Source organism: Girardinichthys multiradiatus, chromosome 6 (genome assembly GCF_021462225.1).
Source record: "Girardinichthys multiradiatus isolate DD_20200921_A chromosome 6, DD_fGirMul_XY1, whole genome shotgun sequence".
Classification (NCBI taxonomy): domain Eukaryota; kingdom Metazoa; phylum Chordata; class Actinopteri; order Cyprinodontiformes; family Goodeidae; genus Girardinichthys; species Girardinichthys multiradiatus.
In genome coordinates this window covers 23,897,132-23,918,017 of record NC_061799.1, presented here as the reverse complement: position 1 = coordinate 23,918,017, position 20,886 = coordinate 23,897,132, and the positions used below count along the sequence as shown (strand labels likewise).

At 36.3% G+C, this 20,886-nt stretch overlaps 2 protein-coding genes across 2 annotated transcripts; both read left to right on the top strand.

Annotated features, from left to right (window-relative positions):
- The first annotated feature begins 6,240 nt into the window (after positions 1 to 6,240).
- snorc (secondary ossification center associated regulator of chondrocyte maturation) lies at positions 6,241 to 13,208 on the top strand. Its single transcript, XM_047369041.1, has 3 exons — positions 6,241 to 6,467; positions 10,741 to 10,908; positions 12,290 to 13,208. The coding sequence occupies exons 1-3, from the start codon at positions 6,398 to 6,400 to the stop codon at positions 12,397 to 12,399; spliced, it is 348 nt and encodes a 115-aa protein (XP_047224997.1). The 5' UTR covers positions 6,241 to 6,397; the 3' UTR covers positions 12,400 to 13,208.
- Positions 13,209 to 15,343: 2,135 nt separating this feature from the next.
- On the top strand, positions 15,344 to 18,926 carry LOC124870395 (G-protein coupled receptor 55). The gene is made up of 3 exons (XM_047369049.1): positions 15,344 to 15,466; positions 16,401 to 17,130; positions 17,997 to 18,926. The coding sequence occupies exons 1-3, from the start codon at positions 15,348 to 15,350 to the stop codon at positions 18,201 to 18,203; spliced, it is 1,056 nt and encodes a 351-aa protein (XP_047225005.1). The 5' UTR covers positions 15,344 to 15,347; the 3' UTR covers positions 18,204 to 18,926.
- Positions 18,927 to 20,886: the final 1,960 nt, after the last annotated feature.

The following is a 20,886-nucleotide window of genomic DNA, read 5'->3' as shown; positions in this document are numbered from 1 at the left end:
AATTCTCATCAGGGGGCCTAAATGCAAACCTCACAAAATAGGGAAAAAATGAACGTTTTATTACAATATTAACACTTCTATTTTAAATTGTATAATTAAATTGCATCTAGTCACTAAAGAATCTATAATGAACCATTAGCATTCAAAATAATGATTAACCAACTAGGGATAAACGTCAAGGAAAGCTTTCCAAGGAATTTTTAAAGGTTGAAGAATGAAAGTTCTGATTTTCTTTAGCTGATAAAGATTTAACTTTATTAAATGCTCTTTTCTTCTGGAAAGATAACTCGTGGTAGACATACATAAACTACTCACATAAAGTTCAGGATTTTTGGTTTTGGAGTGAAATTTATGGAAAATGTAAAAAGTTAACGCTACTTTGAAAATGTATCAAAGTAGGGCATTTAAGTAGCATTTAAGCATGCAATGGTGATTTCCTCATCTCAAACTATTGAAACAAAAGCCAACAACAGTGGTTGGTATACCACAACAATAAATGTCAAGAAGGTGTCGTGCCATTGAGCATCAATTACAGTTTGACAATAATGTGTTCAGAAGTCGACTTGCTGTCTGCTGCATTTCTGTATCTCTGTTGCTACCTGCTGATGACACACTATCCTCAGTGGCCACTTCTGTCTGAGAAGATCCTGTTTGAAGCCTCGTTTTGGTGGATCAGGTGTTCGGTGTAATGATGTTAAAAATGTGAGCAGCATGATGAGAACTTTATAAACCAACAATTGGTCTGTTGGTCGATTCACGGATCAAACTCCTGTTGTGAAATTTGCAGTTAAGCTCCTTGTTGGAGAACAGCAAATTGTGCAAAAAGTACTGAAACATTGAACAGCTGGACATGAGCATTTAAAAGGTCACATTAAGTTCACCTGTAGAGGTTATAGTGCATTGTAGGTTCAACCTGTGATTTCACCTGAAAGCCAAATATCCCTACTAGCCTCATCTCGGCACAGGCGTTGAAGCTCCATCAGAATTCTTTGGAGTTGTAAGCAATCTAAAGATTATTTTTGCTGAAAGATTAAAGAAGATTTTGGTAAATAAAAACAAAAAACCGTGTTGGCTGGTTAGCAGCTTTGTCATCAGGTCCATCTCTCTGTCCAGCTCTCAACACCTCAAAAGTCAGAGTTTTTGCTACATCTATGTAGATGATTAAGGAAAATATATTCTCCGAAGACTTTTTTACAGGAAAAGGTAGTGTAACAAAACATACAGTATTAGAAGACCTGCACTGAGATAACCCAAAGAGAGATAAGATATTTACCTTCAGGAACATTACTTTTGACATCTATTCACATGCATTTAAATTTTACAAAATGTTTTAAACTTTCTCATTACAGCATTGCGTTGTAGACTTTTTTTCAACAGTCTTGGTCAGAATAGCAGGTGTTTATATCTGCATTGATCATCGATGTATCTACAAGGTCTATTTGGTGTGTTTCTTAATACACATTTCATAAAGGTTCACTGTGGTGCAGAGCTATGAATGAAAGTTCACACAAATGCATCTGTGTCGTGGTACATAGACGAACATTTTTACATCATGTGTAAAAAGTTAATTTAGGATTACCAGAAAATGTTCTATTTAACAGAATAATGAGAAGATTTTTTTTAATTAACCTTCTGCAAGCTGAAAAGTGTACATACATTTCCTGAATATTTGGTAGCATTGCCATTATAGGGCAACACCAGGGCTTTGTGATGGACACTAAAACACTGACTTTGTATTACTTGACCCATTTTGTCACTAATTTGACTGTACGTTGGGGTCCTTGTCCATTTGGAAGACCAACTTTTGCCCAAGCCTTAACCTTCTGCCCAATGTCTTAAGTTCTTGCTTCAAAATTTGCACCATGAAGTTCTTTTCACATGATGCCATCTATTTGTTGAAGTGCACCGGTCCCTCCTGCAGCAAAACACCCCCACAACATAATTAAGCCACCCTTGTACTTCATAATTGTCTTTCAAACAATTTTATTACATGGGCATTTAGTAAAAAGAAACATTTTTGATAATCCAAACTGACCCAAAACAGGAGAAGTTTAGGGTTATGTACTGTCAGACAGTGAGGACAAATTATTGTGTTCCTTTTTTATACAGTGTATAAATGAGCTATAGGGGTTGTTTAATCTTTTCTCTAATTAGTTATGAAGTTCAAAATGCTTTACCATTTTATTTAGAACTTGTTTGCATTGACAAGATTAGTGTTTGGTTGTTAAACCACAATGCATATAGTCACAAGAACAGCTGAAAACATCTTAGGAAGTTAAACTAAAACCCAACACGCACTCAATTGTAGCAGTACAAAAACAAATTATTAAAGTGTGCTGACGCTTAAAAGCTAATGCTAAACTGTAGAAAAAGTAGCATTGTTTCACAAACTAAACTGATTTAGGTATTAAGGTAATTGCTAACATCAGATTTTTACCATATTTTTGACATGAGAGAGAAATCTATTAAATATATAAAATCGGTTGTAAATTTTATCGTTGTTTTTGGAGTAGTATGCAATGTCATTAATCTCTAATTTTTATTTCCGTACTAGCCAAGCAATACTTGAGAGGCACAATTACTGCCACTAAACCATTGATTTCAGAACCGGGAAAATATGGAAGCCTTTGGAAATAGTCTTTAAAATAGTCATCTTTAGCCAATTAAAGTGAGCATTGATAAAAGCAAGTGTACTTTGCCTGAATTCTACTCAAACCCTTTATGCTATCCTGTACCAGGAGGTTTAGCCGTCGCATACTACGCATTATACATAGCCAAAATCATTAACTAAATTTGCTTTCTAAATAAATCTCTGAACATGGGCCATTTTAAACAGGGGCCAGTGGGCCTGTAGATCTAGTCCTGGCCTCTGTTATGGCCCCTGAAGATATACAGGTCCTTCTCAAAATATTAGCATATTGTGATAAAGTTCATTATTTTCCATAATGTCATGATGAAAATTTAACATTCATATATTTTAGATTCATTGCACACTAACTGAAATATTTCAGGTCTTTTATTGTCTTAATACGGATGATTTTGGCATACAGCTCATGAAAACCCAAAATTCCTATCTCACAAAATTAGCATATCATTAAAAGTGTCTCTAAACGAGCTATGAACCTAATCATCTGAATCAACGAGTTAACTCTAAACACCTGCAAAAGATTCCTGAGGCCTTTAAAACTCCCAGCCTGGTTCATCACTCAAAACCCCAATCATGGGTAAGACTGCCGACCTGACTGCTGTCCAGAAGGCCACTATTGACACCCTCAAGCAAGAGGGTAAGACACAGAAAGAAATTTCTGAACGAATAGGCTGTTCCCAGAGTGCTGTATCAAGGCACCTCAGTGGGAAGTCTGTGGGAAGGAAAAAGTGTGACAGAAAACGCTGCACAACGAGAAGAGGTGACCGGACCCTGAGGAAGATTGTGGAGAAGGGCCGATTCCAGACCTTGGGGGACCTGCGGAAGCAGTGGACTGAGTCTGGAGTAGAAACATCCAGAGCCACCGTGCACAGGCGTGTGCAGGAAATGGGCTACAGGTGCCGCATTCCCCAGTCCTGGGCTACAGAGAAGCAGCACTGGACTGTTGCTCAGTGGTCCAAAGTACTTTTTTCGGATGAAAGCAAATTCTGCATGTCATTCGGAAATCAAGGTGCCAGAGTCTGGAGGAAGACTGGGGAGAAGGAAATGCCAAAATGCCAGAAGTCCAGTGTCAAGTACCCACAGTCAGTGATGGTCTGGGGTGCCGTGTCAGCTGCTGGTGTTGGTCCACTGTGTTTTATCAAGGGCAGGGTCAATGCAGCTAGCTATCAGGAGATTTTGGAGCACTTCATGCTTCCATCTGCTGAAAAGCTTTATGGAGATGAAGATTTCATTTTTCAGCACGACCTGGCACCTGCTCACAGTGCCAAAACCACTGGTAAATGGTTTACTGACCATGGTATCACTGTGCTCAATTGGCCTGCCAACTCTCCTGACCTGAACCCCATAGAGAATCTGTGGTATATTGTGAAGAGAACGTTGAGAGACTCAAGACCCAACACTCTGGATGAGCTAAAGGCCACTATTGAAGCATCCTGGGCCTCCATAAGACCTCAGCAGTGCCACAGGCTGATTGCCTCCATGCCACGCCGCATTGAAGCAGTCATTTCTGCAAAAGGATTCCCGACCAAGTATTGAGTGCATAACTGTACATGATTATTTGAAGGTTGATGTTTTTTGTATTAAAAACACTTTTCTTTTATTGGTCAGATGAAATATGCTAATTTTGTGAGATAGGAATTTGGGGTTTTCATGAGCTGTATGCCACAATCATCCGTATTAAGACAATAAAAGACCTGAAATATTTCAGTTATTGTGCCATGAATCTAAAATATATGAATGTTAAATTTTCATCATGACATTATGGAAAATAATGAACTTTATCACAATATGCTAATATTTTGAGAAGGACCTGTAAATCAGCTTCTTGGACCAACAATTTTCTTTACCTTTACAGTTAAATTTCAAAACAAATTAAAAATTAGGGTGTTGCATTTTTGCTTCAGCCGTACTGAGATAGTATCACAGTATCCCTCTGCTGGGTCTGCAACCTTCAGATCCAAAGCCGCAAGTGGCTCACTTCATAAATTAAACGGTGAACTATTGGCCTGTTTTTTGTTTCATTCTTTTGTTCTGCGCCCCAGTGAAGAAAAACAAACACCAACCTACCCCCAAATGGTACATTTGGTCTAGAACCACCAGTGTGTCTGAACTTTAACCAGTAAGAGACCTTGCCAAAAAAGATTTCAAATGAATTTTAGTGTATGACAGTTTGGAGGGGTAGGGTTTCCTTTCAGACCTCAAACCACACCCACCACAGAAGCTCATAACATATTTTCTGTCAACTTTAAAACTCTCTCAAATTGACAGTCAAGTAAGCAAATCCAGCAATAGAAAAATAAAAACATGTTAAATAATTATGTTCTGTACGTATTACATAAAAAGAAGTAAAATATTGTTTACATGCTTGGTGAAGGAAAAGTGTAGTTCCACTATCAAAGTGTGCAACAAAGGGAGACTCTTTTGTTGTAGTGTAGTTCAGGATGACCCAACAACATTTACTTTACTTTCTACTTGGCAAACATTTCAACTGTGGCTGTTCTGGCAACACATGGACACATGGAGGTGCTATTATTTAACCCCTGAATGAAGATTGTCTTTCTTACCCTTAAACATGGAGAACATTTTATTTTATTTTATTTCTTGCTAATGTTTTCTTTGGTTCTATCTGCCACAGGTGTGTTTGGCACAACCACAACATGTTCAGTGTGCTAAAAATGAGTGCTGATAATATTTGAGGGTAAGAAAACTCTGATGTAGGCCTTCTACCTCACTTAATGTACTTTTCAACCACTCACACTGGCTCTCTACTTCAGCTAGTTTTAAAACAGTGTTACCTTAATAACAGATATGAGCAGTACACACTTAGTTTCTGCATCATGATTGTCCGTGTTATTTACGCCTAGAAATATGTCTAAACAATAGCATTTGTTCTTCTTCTAAGCAAGGGGATGTGTGGTAGCCTTTTTTCAGCCAGCTGACTGGCAGTGCACAGTAACATGTTGGGGAGGGGCCACTGCAGTATGGTCTTTACAGCCAGAGGAAACTCCAGCCCTTTCTCTGGCTTTAATTAAAAAGATTTTAAACTGTAGGAACAAGATGGCAGACATTTTTTTCTATGTTTTTTTTATATTTTATACCTTAATGCTAAATAACAATCTGTGCCGCCCCCCCGTCCCCCAGCGAAAAGTCACTGTTAATGGTTAAAGCTTGAAAAATGTTTATATTAAACGATCTGTGAAGGAAGTTTTGTGCTCATTCAAAGCTGAAAAATAGACAGCCGGTATCAACTCTCAGCTAGTTATCTTTACCAGTTGTTTAAGCCCAGATGTTTTGTTTGCAGTATTAACCTGCTTAAGAAAAACACCATTGCCGATATTAATTTATTAAAGGGGTAAGATGGTGTAGTTTCATGTAAAACAAGTTTTCTATGTTCTGTCACTGGTATTTTCAGTCAGATATATCCGTTCGAAGGTCAAATAAGTAAATGTTTGGGTAGAAATCTTTGTGATTTGATCCGAATATACTCAGCTGACCTAATGTTTACCCCTTAAACCAAACTGTTCATTCAGAGGTGTTTTGGGTGGGTTGGCTCTGTACATTTGTACAGAGTGCACACTGTTCTGACGGTCCTGTGCACACCTAGTCCCACCTCATCTCTCACCCCCTTAGCTCAGTACCTTTCTCCCTTTACGGCCCTCTTCTATTGCTCTCCTGTCCCCTTCTGGGTCATCTACTTGTTGGGAGTCTCTGCTCGAAGCGTTTTGGAGACGTTCAACCGTCACAGCCACCATGGTTCACAGCAGCATCTGGGGGGTTGTCCTGGTTCTTTTCAGCCTTCCTTTAGTCCTTGCACACAGAGGTAAATCTTATTTTCTTCATAGTCTCACGTTTGTGGTCAGGTTAGAGGTTGTCCTGCTTCTGCCGGAAAAGTTACGGGGAAAATTGACCAAAAAGACATAATGGTTTCATTTTATCTGTTTTTCAATTTGCTCTAAAATATTAATGTTCTCTTATACTACAGGTATTTTTCTTTTATTGCAGTTATTAATTGTAAGGTGTGAGTTTTGGGACATTTTTTCTCTTTCCCATTCGCACACGTCTTTACGTCTGTGTCGACAGTCAAAAGTAAATGATGCAGTTGTTAAAGCTGTGAAAGTTGCTCTATGATAGTCAGGAGGACTCAGTTGCTTTCATGATGCCTGATGTTCGCTTTAAGCTAAAAAAAACCCACTTCCCTCTTGCTTAACCTGAGCAGAAGTGATTCAGTGCTGCACTGGTTGATATTTTAGAGACATTTTTTATGACGTGGGTGACATTTTAACTCAGCATCAACTTGCAGCATAACTTGCATTGAAAATAAACTGCCAGATATAAATATGTCTGTTAATTTTACTTATTTCTGAGTTCTTTTCCATATCTTCCATATAGACTGCAGAGTGAATCTTAGGCTCCAAGGTCAGTGTAAAGGTCAAGATGCCAGTAGAATAACAAGGACAATGTCCTCTTTGTTTAATATGTCTATAGAGAAGGTCTGACCAAACAATCTCAGCTGTGATGGGTAGAATCAGTAAAATCGATAGGTTAGTTTTGGTTTTGGTCTCATCAGGCTTCTTAATAGCATATGTTGTGAGTGACAGGCTTGTCATGTGCACATATGGCTGTTATCCAGTAATGCCATGAGACTTGACCACAATAACTGATGCAGCGTGACTTGCAGCCTCATCTGTCAATTCAGCATGAGGAAAGAAACCGACACATATGGCATGAATAAAAAAATTAAGGCCACATAGTTTGATCATTTCCTAAGTAATGGTTTTGATCATCTTTCAAGAAATCTATCCCTCCACATCTACAACAAAAATATCCTTCATTAGTTGTCTAAATAAAGTAAAACATTAACAATAAATTAAATGTTTTACCATTTTACCTACATGTTGTAGTTATATAAGGGCATAGACATTGATGCCAGTTCTATCTTTGGGATGCATCGCTTGTACTTCCAAGGCTCTGCAAAGTTACTTTTCACACACATCTGTCTGGACTTTTGGTTATCTCTCTGGTTGGTGTGAAATCCTGACAGGAACCCTGAGCAACCAACAAATGGCTTTCTTTGTTTCTGCTGGTTGAAATCTCCCTCTTTCGGGGTCCACCAAGCTGTAGTGAGTTATAAGTTTTGACTTGTATGATGTGACAGATGGAGGCCTGCAGGGATCCAGAGAATGTGTATGTAAATGGAAAACTAAAACAACACAAATAAATCAGAAGATAGAATCAGAGTCTAATCAGAAGAATGGTGGTGTTTATCTGCGTTTTCAGTTTGCATAACAAAATCACCAGGAGCAAGATACTGATCTCAAAATCATCTTCAAACAACTCAAGTGTGAACTTGTCTGTGTCAGAACATGTGCTGTATGTGCAGAACATAATGCCTGGTAAATATGCAAATTGCAATATTTTAAAAAACTTAAGCAGTTACCAGATAATGACACCAAAATAATGGGCAAGTTTATTAGCAAATAAACAATTCGAATAGTGAAACACAGAAACCATTACTTCAGAAATTACAGCATACCATTTAATAGTATTCTGAAAAACAAGTTTATATGACTAAAATCAAAGCTAACTTTTTGTAAATGGCTACTTCCTTTGAAAGGAAGCAATAAGACAGGAAACGTCTGTAGCAAGAGAGATTATGAACAAAGACTAATGCAACAAATAAACAACTTAACAGATGTGTGTTAAAAGCAAACTTCTGCTCCTATAGATATTATAGCCAGATAATGATTAAATAGCTAAAATTGAAGCTGACCTTTGTTGTCCGATTGCTACTACTCTAATTCCTTCACGAAATAAATAATAACAATCATGATGGTTACATTTTGGAAGGAGGTGTACAAAAAGTTACAACCGGTAGTTTAGCTAGCTAAAATAAAAGACAATAACTTGTCTTTTACCAGTATAGTAAAAACTAAACAAGGGTTAGCTAAAAGTCATTGTAGGATAAGACACTGTTAGCAAAAAGATAGCAGCCGTGCACAACATAACTAAATGGAGTAAATAAACACCTAAACAATTAAATAGCCTTCTAGATTTAAATATAAGAGTAGCTGAAATAACTTAAATCAAAGTTAACCTTTGTAATTATCAACAATTTCTAATTTGTTTAAAATCTGGTTACATTTTAAAATAGGTACACAAAGATCTCGAAGAAATGGTTGAACTAGTATAAATAAAAGGCAATTTCAAATTTAACAATAAAATTAACATAGGTTAGCTAAAAAAGCTACAAAAAACAGTGTGGTATTAAGCAAAAGATTATGAGCAAATACTTATTAGTAATTTAGCAATAATTTAGCTCTATATTAATTTATAAATAGCCCACAAACTGTGGAAAAAACAAATTTCTGTAATCTATATAGACCATCTATCTAACCCAACACAATAAAACATTTGAACTGGTGTGTGTTGAAAATAATTTAGGTGGTAAAATGGCCAGCGCTATCTAAATATCATGTTAAAGAAAACTAAAAACACCAAAAAATATCAAATCAAAGCTACGTTTGTGGCTATTTTGATAGAATCTGAGGTAGTCAGAAAATAACAAAATAACTTCTCTAACAGTATTTTTTTAATAATACACAAAATCATTTTGACATATTAAAATTACTGAAAGTGTTTTGCAATAATTTAAAATAGTTTAAAGTAATAGTCTTGTATAATTAAAAAATAATGTAGACATTTTACTATATAATAGAATTTAGTAGGTTAATTTGAACTCTAGTTGTGTGAGTAAAGACATGTTGAGTCGATGACACATTGAATTAAAGTAATATTTCACCAATGAAAGGTTTGAGTAAACCTCTTCTCATGGAAACAAACGTACGAAAAACATCATGTGATTTATTTCTTTCACCTTTTTTATTCAAACACGGTGTTCAGAAGCTACAGCAATTTTTACACACAGGGTCTATTTAATAAACACGTTTGTTTGACATCCAGTGCCGAGGCTGTGCCTGCTTTTGGCCGGTCTGGCTGTTACTGGTTGAAGCCTGCTGGTCTGCTTGGCCGCACAAGCTGCCTTTTGTGTCATCAGCTGAAGGCCTCATTGATGGCTGGACTGGCCACAAGCCTGGGTCTCCAGACCTAAAGCCAGCTACAGGACACCAAGCTGCTGAAAGCTCAGAGTCAACACACCAGCATCAAAATACTCCCATCACACATTGGAGTTTAGAAAATTAACAGATACCAAATCTGACATTGTATTTCAAATCTTTATGTCATGGTATTAACGCACTTTAGTTCCTCCATTTGCTTGTGACGAGAAGGTATAAATTAGATGAAGAAGAGAGAGAGGCTAAACAGTACTGAGTGTTAAATAGGCTGAATGTAAATATATTTTGATTATGGTTGGGTTGGAATGCGGGTAGTCAAGAACTGGATAAGTAAATTACTTAGGGTCTGAATGGGTGGGTCTCCTGAGTTTGTTTTTTTAGGAGGGATGATTAAAATTTTTCCCCCTTTCCCTTGCACTTTTAAAGCAAAGCTGTACTAATGTTCATCTACCACAGTGATGGTAGAAACCACAATCAGAGAGCCGTTAAGGTTGTTTTTTTGACTCTTCAACTTAACATTTCCATAAGCTGTAGTCTATCCGTTAACTTCGGAAACAGAAAAATGTGTCTCCGAGAAACAGCTTTAGTCCCTCTCCCGCTGACTTGTGAAAAGTCGCATGTTGGAAGCAGAGGAATGTCAGACGATGCCAAATTTGGACGGGTAGAGACAGAAAGAGAAGTGTGGAAGAAGCACAGAGTTTGACATATGCATCCTTAAGTCACCAACAGTCTGTTTGTTTGCTCTAAAATTTAGTGGAGCCTTTATAAAAAAAATGTAACAGGCTACCTGTGGGTCAAACTGAGAAACTGTCCATTCATTACAAAGACATCTTTATACTCAGATCTGACCTAGAAGACAAAAAAGAGGCTGTTTAAAGAGTTACAGGAAAGATCATACATACTGCTGTGCATACCCAAAGTCTCCAAATCAGCTTATTAGCATTAGGATTTGCCTCATCATGAGTTCTGCAGGTAGTTAAAGAAATTGTGTGGTTATTTGTTTTAACATTTTCTGTGCAGAAATGGTGTTTGACCCTGCCTTAACTAGTAGGGACCACCCGGATGGGATCTCTGGAGATCAGTCCACTGAAGTTACTACCAAAAACCCTTTCTTGGACATAACAGGACAGACCTACACCTTTGACTTTGAAGACGCCACACACCCTCCAATCCTGGACGATGATGAAGGTTAAAAACTTATTTTATTGATCCAGCTTACAGAATCACTTTTAATGGTCCACATCGCTGTGAAAAATGTATTTATCCCTTACAGATTTCTTCTTTTTCTTCCTGTCACACCTAAGATCATCACACACATTTTAACAGATAGAAACATCCAGAGTAAATACAAAATCAAATGATGATGATGTTATTATTTATTAGTGGAAAAATTATATGTAAACCAACCTGGCCTTATATGAAAAGGTATTTGCCTGTCTAAACCAAATTTTTGTCTCATCACACCACCAGAATATTTTCCCAAACGTCTTTTGCTCATCAAGATGTTTTTTGGCAAATGTGAGCTGGGCTTTTGTGTTGTTTTTGGTCAGCAGTAGTAGTCGTCTTGAAGTTCTCCCATGGATGCTATTGTTACTTTTCAGAATTAGAATCAACTTTATATGCCAAGTTTCTGCACACAAACAAGGAATTTGATTTCAGCTCCACTTGCTCTCAATGAGGACATTTAAATATAATATAATATAATATAATATAATATAATATAATATAATATAATATAATATAATATAATATAATATAATATAATATAATATAATATAATATAATATAATATAATATAATATAATATAATATATCTAAATAGATAAAGAGAAATAAAAATTTTAATGTAATTTTTTAATTCTCAAATCCTGAATGCTGACCTTAATCAAGTCAGCGAGGTCTGTGCTTTCTGATGTTTTTCTGGATTATTTTATGATCTCCTGGATCTCCTGGATGATTTTGATGCAGCTGTGGAGTCATTTTCTTGAGAAGCTGCTCCATTTTTTTCTCCATTTGCTTTTGATGGAAATGGCTTAGAAATGTGTTTCTAAGCCATAATTTAAACATTTTCAGACTGATAGGTGTCACTAATTTGTGTTTCCCATTTGTTCTGGAATATTGTTAGATCAGGACCTGTTTTTTTTTTCTTGGCTAAATATTTTTACTTATTTCATGTTGCCAGACAGTTTCTCTTCAAGTGCTTTTATTCTAGTTCAGGTCTGGCACTAATCAGGCCTAGTTGTGGCTGGTGAAATTAAACATGAGCTTTCCTAAACAATATAGGTTATCAGAGTTAATGATTTATTTAAAAAAGCAGGCAGTTATATTTTCATGTAGGGCCAGCTTTTCCCTTTCTAAATAAAATCATAATTTGAAACCTGCTCTTTAGGTATTTATGCTGGTTATCTTTCGCTAGTTTAAGAATTTGTTTGATCAATTGAAACATTCAAGTGGAACTAAAAAGCTAACAGAAGAAATCTGTAAGGGACGAACTATGGCAAGGTGTATAAAACAATTAAAAGTTATAGTGTGTGTGTTTGTGTGTGTGTGTGCGCATGCGTGTGTTTAGGTGTTCTGGGACCAGGGGCCATCACAGCCATAGTTATTGCAGTCTTCCTGGGAGCGTCGGTCCTCCTCGCCCTCATCGTCATCACAATCAGGAAATTCACAGCCTCCTAGAGGGAAAACATCTCCATTTTCGTATGCATGGGTACATTTGTGTGTGTGTGTGTGTGTGTGTGTGTGTGTGTGTGTGTGTGTGTGTGTGTGTGGGTGTGTGGGTGGGTGGGTGTGTTTGTGTGTGTGTGTAAGTGTGTTTGTATTGCACGAGTGTTTGGTCCTGCACCATTTGTCTCTCACATCAAACCCTGAGCTCACCCCCTCGTATTTCATTTTGAGATTAGATGCTTGGTGCCCTAGAAGCTGGAAGTTGTGGCGGGTCCGTTAACTAAAAATAAAACACTCTGCTGCTCAACGTGGATGAATCACAAAAACTGGCTGGCTCTACCAGTACTTATCACAAGATCATCATTTAGTTGCTTGTGCTGTTTTTATTTTTCTTGAAATTATACTCATAAAAGTGGCTAATTGTTCACTGAGACCTTCTATATATCTCTTTCACGTATCTTGACATTTTTTTTGCTTTCTCTCTTATAGAAATTGTGACGTTTTTGCTCATTGTGTCGGGTTTCACAGTAATTTTCCTTGTGCCAGCAAAATCTTACATGAAAAGTCACTGAGAACAACTTTAGAAGTATTTTGCAAATATTTGAAGAGTCAAAAAAAGAAGAGAAGATTCCTATAAAACCTTTTAAGGCATGGAAATAGTGGCCTGGTTTGGCCATGTTCCAGCAGAGTAAATATAAAGTCTTTTGTCAATTTCTTTTATGAGATAAATGATTTTAGTCAAATTATTTTGGCTTTTTTCTGTTTGCCTGCCTATTTTCTATTGGATAAATAAATAACAACAATAAAACATTTTGACTACTCTTGTGCTTTTTGTTTTTACATATATAATCACGATTGAACATCAATAATTATGGAGAATGTTTAGTATTTTTCCAGACGATCCTTATTTGTGTTAAATAGATTAAACATATTGCTTGCAATATTTGTTTTTGTATCCATATTAGAAAATAAGATAAGTTTTTACTTAATTGATTCCAATGGGGGTTATTTGGGAGTCACAGCATCACAGACACAAGAGCATTATAGTTAAACTAACATGATGCGAAGAAATAAAATAGAAATAACCCTATATAATTAACCATAAAATTAAAAATACTACCAAGGTAGCACCCGGTATAATATAGAGTATTGCAACTATGAACTATAGGAGTGCAATTATAGTACGTATCAATAATAGCAATAGTAATAATGGTTGTAATCATAATATTAACTTTGTAGATCAAAAAGATTAATATTTGATTTAAATGCACTTCATACAGAAATAAACTATATACAGAAAACATAACTGATCTGACCCATATGTAAAGATATTGAGTAACATGCAATATACAAAATAACAGAATAATATCCACTGTTTTATAAAAGTATTATTTGGTTTTATGACTGTCCATAGAAATAACTTGATTAATTGGGCTCAATGCTCCATATTTCTATAGCACCAGTTTGCAACCAATGTAATCTCAATGCAATCTCTTACAAAACAAACAGTTCCAATTCATATCCAATTATGCAGAAATAGAGAAACAAATTAATTTAGTACATAAAAATACAACCCAGTAATATTCAGTTATATACCGTGTAAGCTTGATTGTATTTTCAAAATCAAATAAGTGCAGAAATGCAAAACTCTCAAGCTTTTTATCTTAAATAAAGGGGGCACAAACTAAGCTCATTTTAGATGACTCAAGATTTGGGCTCATCAACCAAGACCCCTTACATTACCTTTTTCACAACAGTAGATGGCAATGTGCTGAGCAGACTTACCTCGGTTCACAGAGGACATTTCCTGACTTCCTTTAAAGTGAAAGTAATATTTCAGAAAGCTTCACCTTCAGTGAATCTGTTCAAGTCAGTAACATTCCTCTGTGAACTGGCTTTGGGAAGCTCAGACCTCCATCTTTCAGCGATTCAATGGGGCCATAGAGAAATTCTCACACTTAAAATTCAAACAAGTCATTTCAACACACGAAACCAGGAAACCCTCAAACATAATCACAGTCAAAAATCTGCTTCTGCAGCTTCTCGCAGCTGCTTACAGCTCAAGCCTCAGTCATTCCCTTTGATATGGAAAGATGAAGACAAAATGCCAGCACTCAAATACTCATACAGAAATCACAGTTATGCTCCTTTTGTACTGTATTACTCATTACTGTTAAAAGATGAAGAAAAAAAGTGACCAGAAGAGGTGAAGAAAGCATATATGAACCAATACACAGAAATATAAAGTCACATGTTTAAGACCCACATGTTTTAATAATAACAGAGCAAAGTAATAACCTTTGCAGTGATGGGAATTCCAGTTTGAGGAAACAAGAAAAACAATAATAAACATTCATGGGAAGCCGGTGGCATTTACTAACAACAGAGTTTCCTCAATTTCATATTTTAGTTTCTTTTTCAAAAGTATTGTGCTGTTTTATTTCAGGTACCGCCGGTGTTTTGGCACTTGTAATCAGTCAGTTGCTTGCTTTAATCTGGTATGAAACAACTCAACAACAATGTGTTGGTCTGAGAAATGGTTTTGGTCGTCTGGTTGAAATTTGTGGTTTTCAGTGGAAAGTGTCAGCTGGATAATCTTGAATGCTCTGGAAGCTTCTTTCAAAAACAATATTGCTCTAAACAGCATATGAAAATGAATGGGAAATTTCAAAGACAGATTATTAATATATATGACATATATTCTTGTTTCTCATTTTGTCCAACAAGGTGTAAAAGTAATTCAACAATACCTATTTTACTATAGCTTAAGACAAAGAAAGGTAGCACATAGCCACATCTTTACTCTGTACACTGACTTGCAGCTTCTTTTTCCACCTCTGCATTCAATTTGAACTTTTTGACACTTTGCAAGCGACCGTTTACACTGGCAGCTCAGAGTGTGGCAGTTTAAGACTTGCTGGACAAGTTCATCTTAAAAAAAAACATCTGAGTAAACATACATGTGTGGCATGACGCAGGAAGTGGTGATGAAACAACAAAAGGCAGAAAAGCAGAAGCTGTCTGGCGCAGCAGAGACACTCAGAAAGAAACAGCAAAATTCCTCTGTGACAGTCATGAGGTAAGAGCAAGACTAGATTTCAAATTTTCCACTGTACAGGTTACATTATAAACACAGCAGTTGAAACTCTTCATGCATAGCTGTTGAATGTTTACCTGTTAAGGGTGTTTTTTGAAGGTGTATGAAAAGGTTTCCTGGACAATTAATATGAATTTAAATGCAAAAGACTTAATTTAGCAAGATTATTTGTGTTGCAAATTACTTTAATGTATAGTATGTATATATATATATATATATATATTATGGACTCAATCTTGATCACCTCCCTATTCTGCTTCCACATTAACTGGTATTTTCTAAGTTTAAGCATTTAAACTATTTCTCAATTTTTATCACATCATAGGTTTAATTTGGGCCTCTGTCTGTAGTTAAACAATTTTATTTTCTACTGTATTAAAAATGATTAAAAATAACTTTAGATTTGTACGTGACCTTTGCCACCACAGTTGGCAGCAGACTAGTGCGGCGTTTAAGGAAAGCGTTCCCTCTACTGTATTCCACTGAGTTTTAGTCAAAGCTTGTAGCTACTCTTAACGAAACTTCCCCTAATAAAAACATATTTGTGATCGAGCAGATGCTAAATGCCGACATCTAGGTGGTTTCCATCTCAAATTACAACTTACCTCAGTCTGCATCTCAATACCTCTGATTCAAATGAACATCACCAGTCTAGAAGAAGAAAAGGTAAAGTAGTAATATGTAAAGAGTTCCCATGCTCTTTACAGCAGAAACAAAAGAACAAGCCCACAGCTTGCATACCCACACATCTGAGAGGTTTCAGTTGCCTCGCTGGCATGGTTTATGTTTAATGTTCAGTGTGAGAACGAAGAGTAATGAGAGGAAAAGCACATTCATCTCAAAGAAGCTTTCACAGTGAAATGTTTGCTTTGAAATATTTGGCATGACTGATAAAACCAAAACTGTTTCTCTACAGCTTCAACAGTTCCTGTTCAACCAGCGATGTGGACGAACAAATGAAATACCTAGAGCTGGTCATATACATCCCCATATTCCTCTTGGGGATGGCTCTTAACCTGGCGGCTCTGCTGGTGTTTTGCCTGTGCCTCCCAAAATGGACTGAGTCAACCATCTACATGACTAGCTTGGCTCTAATGGACCTCCTCCTCCTTTTGCCACTACCCTTCAAAATGCATGCTGCAAATCATAAGTGGTCGAGCCAATCCCAAGCATTCTGTTCAGTTCTGGAAAACCTTTATTTTGTTGGCATATACGGCAGCATCTACATGATCATGTGCATATCTGCTGATAGGTGGCTGGCAATATGTCACCCATTCAAAGCCAAGCAGCTGCGTTCCCCCACAGTGGCTTTCATAACCTCCCTCATGGTCTGGTTTCTGGCGTTTTTTGCAATCTTTCCAGTCACCTCCAACTTCAGGGGTGAAAATGGGACCGACTTCCACTGCTTTCACAGATTTTCGGAGACAGGCTGGAGTCCCAAGGTGATCATCTGCTTACAAATTTTCGGTTTCCTGGGGCCTGCGCTTGTGGTGGTTTGCTGTTCAGTTCATACCATCTGGACCCTCCAGGAGTCCGGACAGCGTAGCTCCAAGAGCCAGGCCTGCGTGAAGATTATCTACAGCAGCCTGAGCGCCTTCTTGGTGCCATTCACACCGAGCCACTTGGCCATCTTCCTGCAGTTCCTGGTGAGGCCCATCACACATTAAGAACATGTATGACCTTAGGTGGGAAGCACAAACAAAAAACTTTGATTTTAAGCAACAACGTTTAAGCTTTTTAGATAAATATGACGTGTCATTGAGTTCAATTAAACATATACAGATGATCATTTTAAAATTGAACAACAGCAGACCATGCTGGCAATGTTTAGTTGAATCAGGATTTTGTTGAAAGCATTTTGCAAGCAAACAATTATATATAATCATACACAATTGAATTTTTTCTGTCCATTAATTAGATTTTTCTTACATTTGTATTTCTTTACAACAAACTAGAAGACTTGCAGTTTTACTATATTACACACTTCAAAAATGACTCAGAGTCCCGGATGCTTTATTCATTTTTGTAAGGTTTAAAAATATGTCGACGCAGACATAAATAACTTTCACTTACATATGTAAAATAATCATATCTGTCAAACATATGCTTCGTTGTAGGATCACATTATTTTTTATGGGATCTAAAAGGGCATATATATACAAATTCTATCTAACTGTGTGCAGTATTTACTGATGTTAAATTACTGTTAGTTTAAAAATAGCCAATAAATGCATATCTACTGTAAACACTACCAAGCTCTCACTAGAACTGGTGAATATCCACAAATTACTAAACTAAACCATAGTATTGCTTGATTTTTTTTTGTTTTGTTTTATTATTTCTTAATTTTAAGAGACTTTCCACAGGGTTGCCTCTGGAGAGTAAGCTACTCATGGTGCCTCTATAAATATAAATAAATTAATTAATAATGGATAAATTAAAATATATATATATATAAAAGTACCGTATTCAGTTGGGTATGACAATGTTCAACTCCTGCACATACTTTCAGGTACACCAGGGAGTGATTCAGGATTGCAACACCCAGAAAAGTATGAGCATGTTCTTACAGACCACCATGTGTCTGTCCAACATCACCTGTTGCTTGGACGCTGTGTGCTACTACTTCATAGCTCACGAGGTGAGGAGTACCACAAACCCCTTAAGGAGGAGAACGCTGAGCACAAGAAGAGGCAATTCCAGCACTTCAGAGGTCTGAACGAACGAAACAGCTAAAGATGTGACTTGTACACAATAGAGTGGCGTCATGTTGTTTTTGCAGAGTAGTAAAACTGACTGAACAAGCAAGTCTAGAAAAAAAGAATTTGCATGTACTTTGAGCTATATGAAATTAACCAGGTCAACCTGCAATGATAATTTACCACTGAGCTGGAGCAGTAAGCCAGTTGACACATCTGTAACCTCAGAGAGCCCCAAAACCAAAGTATGGGCGGCAAACAAAAGACAACTTCCACTACAGATGGAGATGGTATGAAAAATTTTTTTCTAAAGATGGCACTTTCGGCTCGTCGACTCCCTGATGAGAAACTGACTTGTGGTATGATTCATTTTAAATCTGGCATGGGCGGCTCGTTGCACAGCTTTGTTGTTTTGATTCTCAAGAACAGGAGTCAGACAGAAAAAGAGGAGACTTAAGGGTTCTCATCAAAAATAAGACCAAAAGATCACAGTGGACAAACATTAAACAATATTAAACAATGCTATTTCATTAGATATGCTTCTTAAGTCAGAAACCTTTATTGGGTACCAGCATCAACCCTTTAAATGATACTTAAAACCTTTTTGACTCGGTTTTTACTCTTTCTTTTTTTTTTTGTTCCTTCTGTATATTACAAATGGTTTGAGTGGGATAACTTATTCGTAGAAGAAATAACTGTGAAACTGAGCCTAAAATAATAAAGAATAGTGTGTTAAGAATAAAGAGTATTCTGACATATTTGTTTTCTGAAATAAAGTTTAACAAAGTTTTGTTTCTCTTTATCTCCAATTAATTATACAATTACTATTAGTTATAAAAAGTAGGCAATTTATATTTCATATTACTGAAACTCTCAAAAATTAAAATGGTTTATGCCAATTTATTTTGAATTAAAAGGCTGAAAAAGCAATGTTTTTATTTTGTCCTTGCGGTCATCTTAGTCAGTTTATATGTAACATTTTGCTGATTATAACATGGAAATACTATTTATAAATTGTTGACTTAATTGTTACCTTTTACATTTTAATTTAAAGCCCTAAATGTGCAGTTTTTATTAAGTAATTAAAAACAAAATGTTGGTGGCAGTCGGTAATACTTTGTGAATGACTGGATTAGTTATATTTAATTTATATGTGAGCTCAAACATAAGTGTAAGTGTTCAAGATGATGTAGAGTTAGCTGCCTGCCAATTTCATATTAGTAACATTATTATTATGAGATTATAGTTTTCGAACAGAGGAATTTATTGCAGGGATTAACAAAGAATTAGTTTGTAAAGTAAAACAATTATCTGTTAAAAGGTTAGAGACAGTATTGCACCTGTACACACAGTGTACAGGTGCATATACTTAGGACAAAAATACCATACTATACAGGTTAAGTAACGACAATACTTAATGATGGTTATACAGCAAGGAACTCATGATAGTCAGTGTTACAAAGTTACTGGTTTCCCCTGTTTATGGGCCTTCTCACCTAATTTGCCGACACAGTCCCTGGTTGGGCTTTCTCCTTAAAAACACACACACACAGTTAATCAAATTCAGTGTTCAAATGTACTAAATGGGGACACAGTCTGACTTATATTTATATACACGTACAGATTTAAAAATAAATTCACCGTCCTTTTTTTGAAAAGTCACCTGTAGATACTGGTAGTGGATATTAAACTACTTAACCAGCAAACCATCTATACCACAAGGTAGATGTATAGACTGTGATGAGGACCACAAAGGAAAAGACAAAGGTGTTTCACTGGCTCCTGTGACTAAATATCATTCTAAAATGATTGTATAGCGCCCTCAACATGTAATGGGGAGAAATTAAAAGAAGTAAATACATTTTTACACTGCAGTTGCATATTTTGATTTAAGTAAAATTCAACCTATGATTTGAGTACATTTATTCAGTGGCAGACAAATAAATTTGACTGGAGTATTTTTAAAGTGCAATTTACTTTTTTAAGTTAATTCCTAGTAAGGTATCCAGTTTCTTTGAGGTATAAATATGATAGAGGCCGGTTCTCTTAGCCACTCTTAAAAGACAAGATAACTTGTTAGCCAAGTAAGGCAAATTTGTCTCTGAGTCAGCAAAAACCTCTATCTTGAGGTCACCAAACTTCCTCCAATTTTATATATTTCATACAAACATTTTGCAAGTAATACTGTTAACATCATCACGCATTATTTAGTGCAGAATTTACTTTTTCAATAATGTATTCAAAGTATATTTTAGAAACAAAAATAAGCTGTGTTACATACAGTTTTTCCAAGATAACTGAATTTAGCTATATTTACTTTCTTCCATACATCAAGTACATTGCAAGTACACCTGCTGTCAACTAATCAGGTATGTCAACATTTATTATACCAATATATATTTTTAAGTAGGTTATTAGACCAAACTACATTTATCTAAGCGTTATAGTTGTTTTAGTGTTGGGATGTGTACACATAACAGTGGAATTTTTTGATATGGCCCACATGACTCACTGCCCACAGCAGCACAACATATGAACCACTCAAAGCGCTTTACGAGAGCCACATTCACCCAATTACATTTCTAAATGCACATTCATACATCGATACGCAGATCATTAGGCTACCTAGTGTAAAGTACCTTGCCCAGGGGCTCATTGACATCTGGCATGAAGAAGCGAAGATCGGACCCACAACCTTAAGAT

Excerpts from the sequence above, each read along its gene's own strand:
- snorc (XM_047369041.1), top strand. The coding sequence starts at position 6,398 with ATGGTTCACAGCAGCATCTGGGGGGTTGTCCTGGTTCTTTTCAGCCTT. Across the intron at positions 6,468-10,740 it reads TTTAGTCCTTGCACACAGAG|AAATGGTGTTTGACCCTGCC; the intron begins GTAAATCTTATT and ends TTTTCTGTGCAG. Across the intron at positions 10,909-12,289 it reads AATCCTGGACGATGATGAAG|GTGTTCTGGGACCAGGGGCC; the intron begins GTTAAAAACTTA and ends GCGTGTGTTTAG.
- LOC124870395 (XM_047369049.1), top strand. The coding sequence starts at position 15,348 with ATGTGTGGCATGACGCAGGAAGTGGTGATGAAACAACAAAAGGCAGAA. Across the intron at positions 15,467-16,400 it reads TCCTCTGTGACAGTCATGAG|CTTCAACAGTTCCTGTTCAA; the intron begins GTAAGAGCAAGA and ends GTTTCTCTACAG. Across the intron at positions 17,131-17,996 it reads CCATCTTCCTGCAGTTCCTG|GTACACCAGGGAGTGATTCA; the intron begins GTGAGGCCCATC and ends ACATACTTTCAG.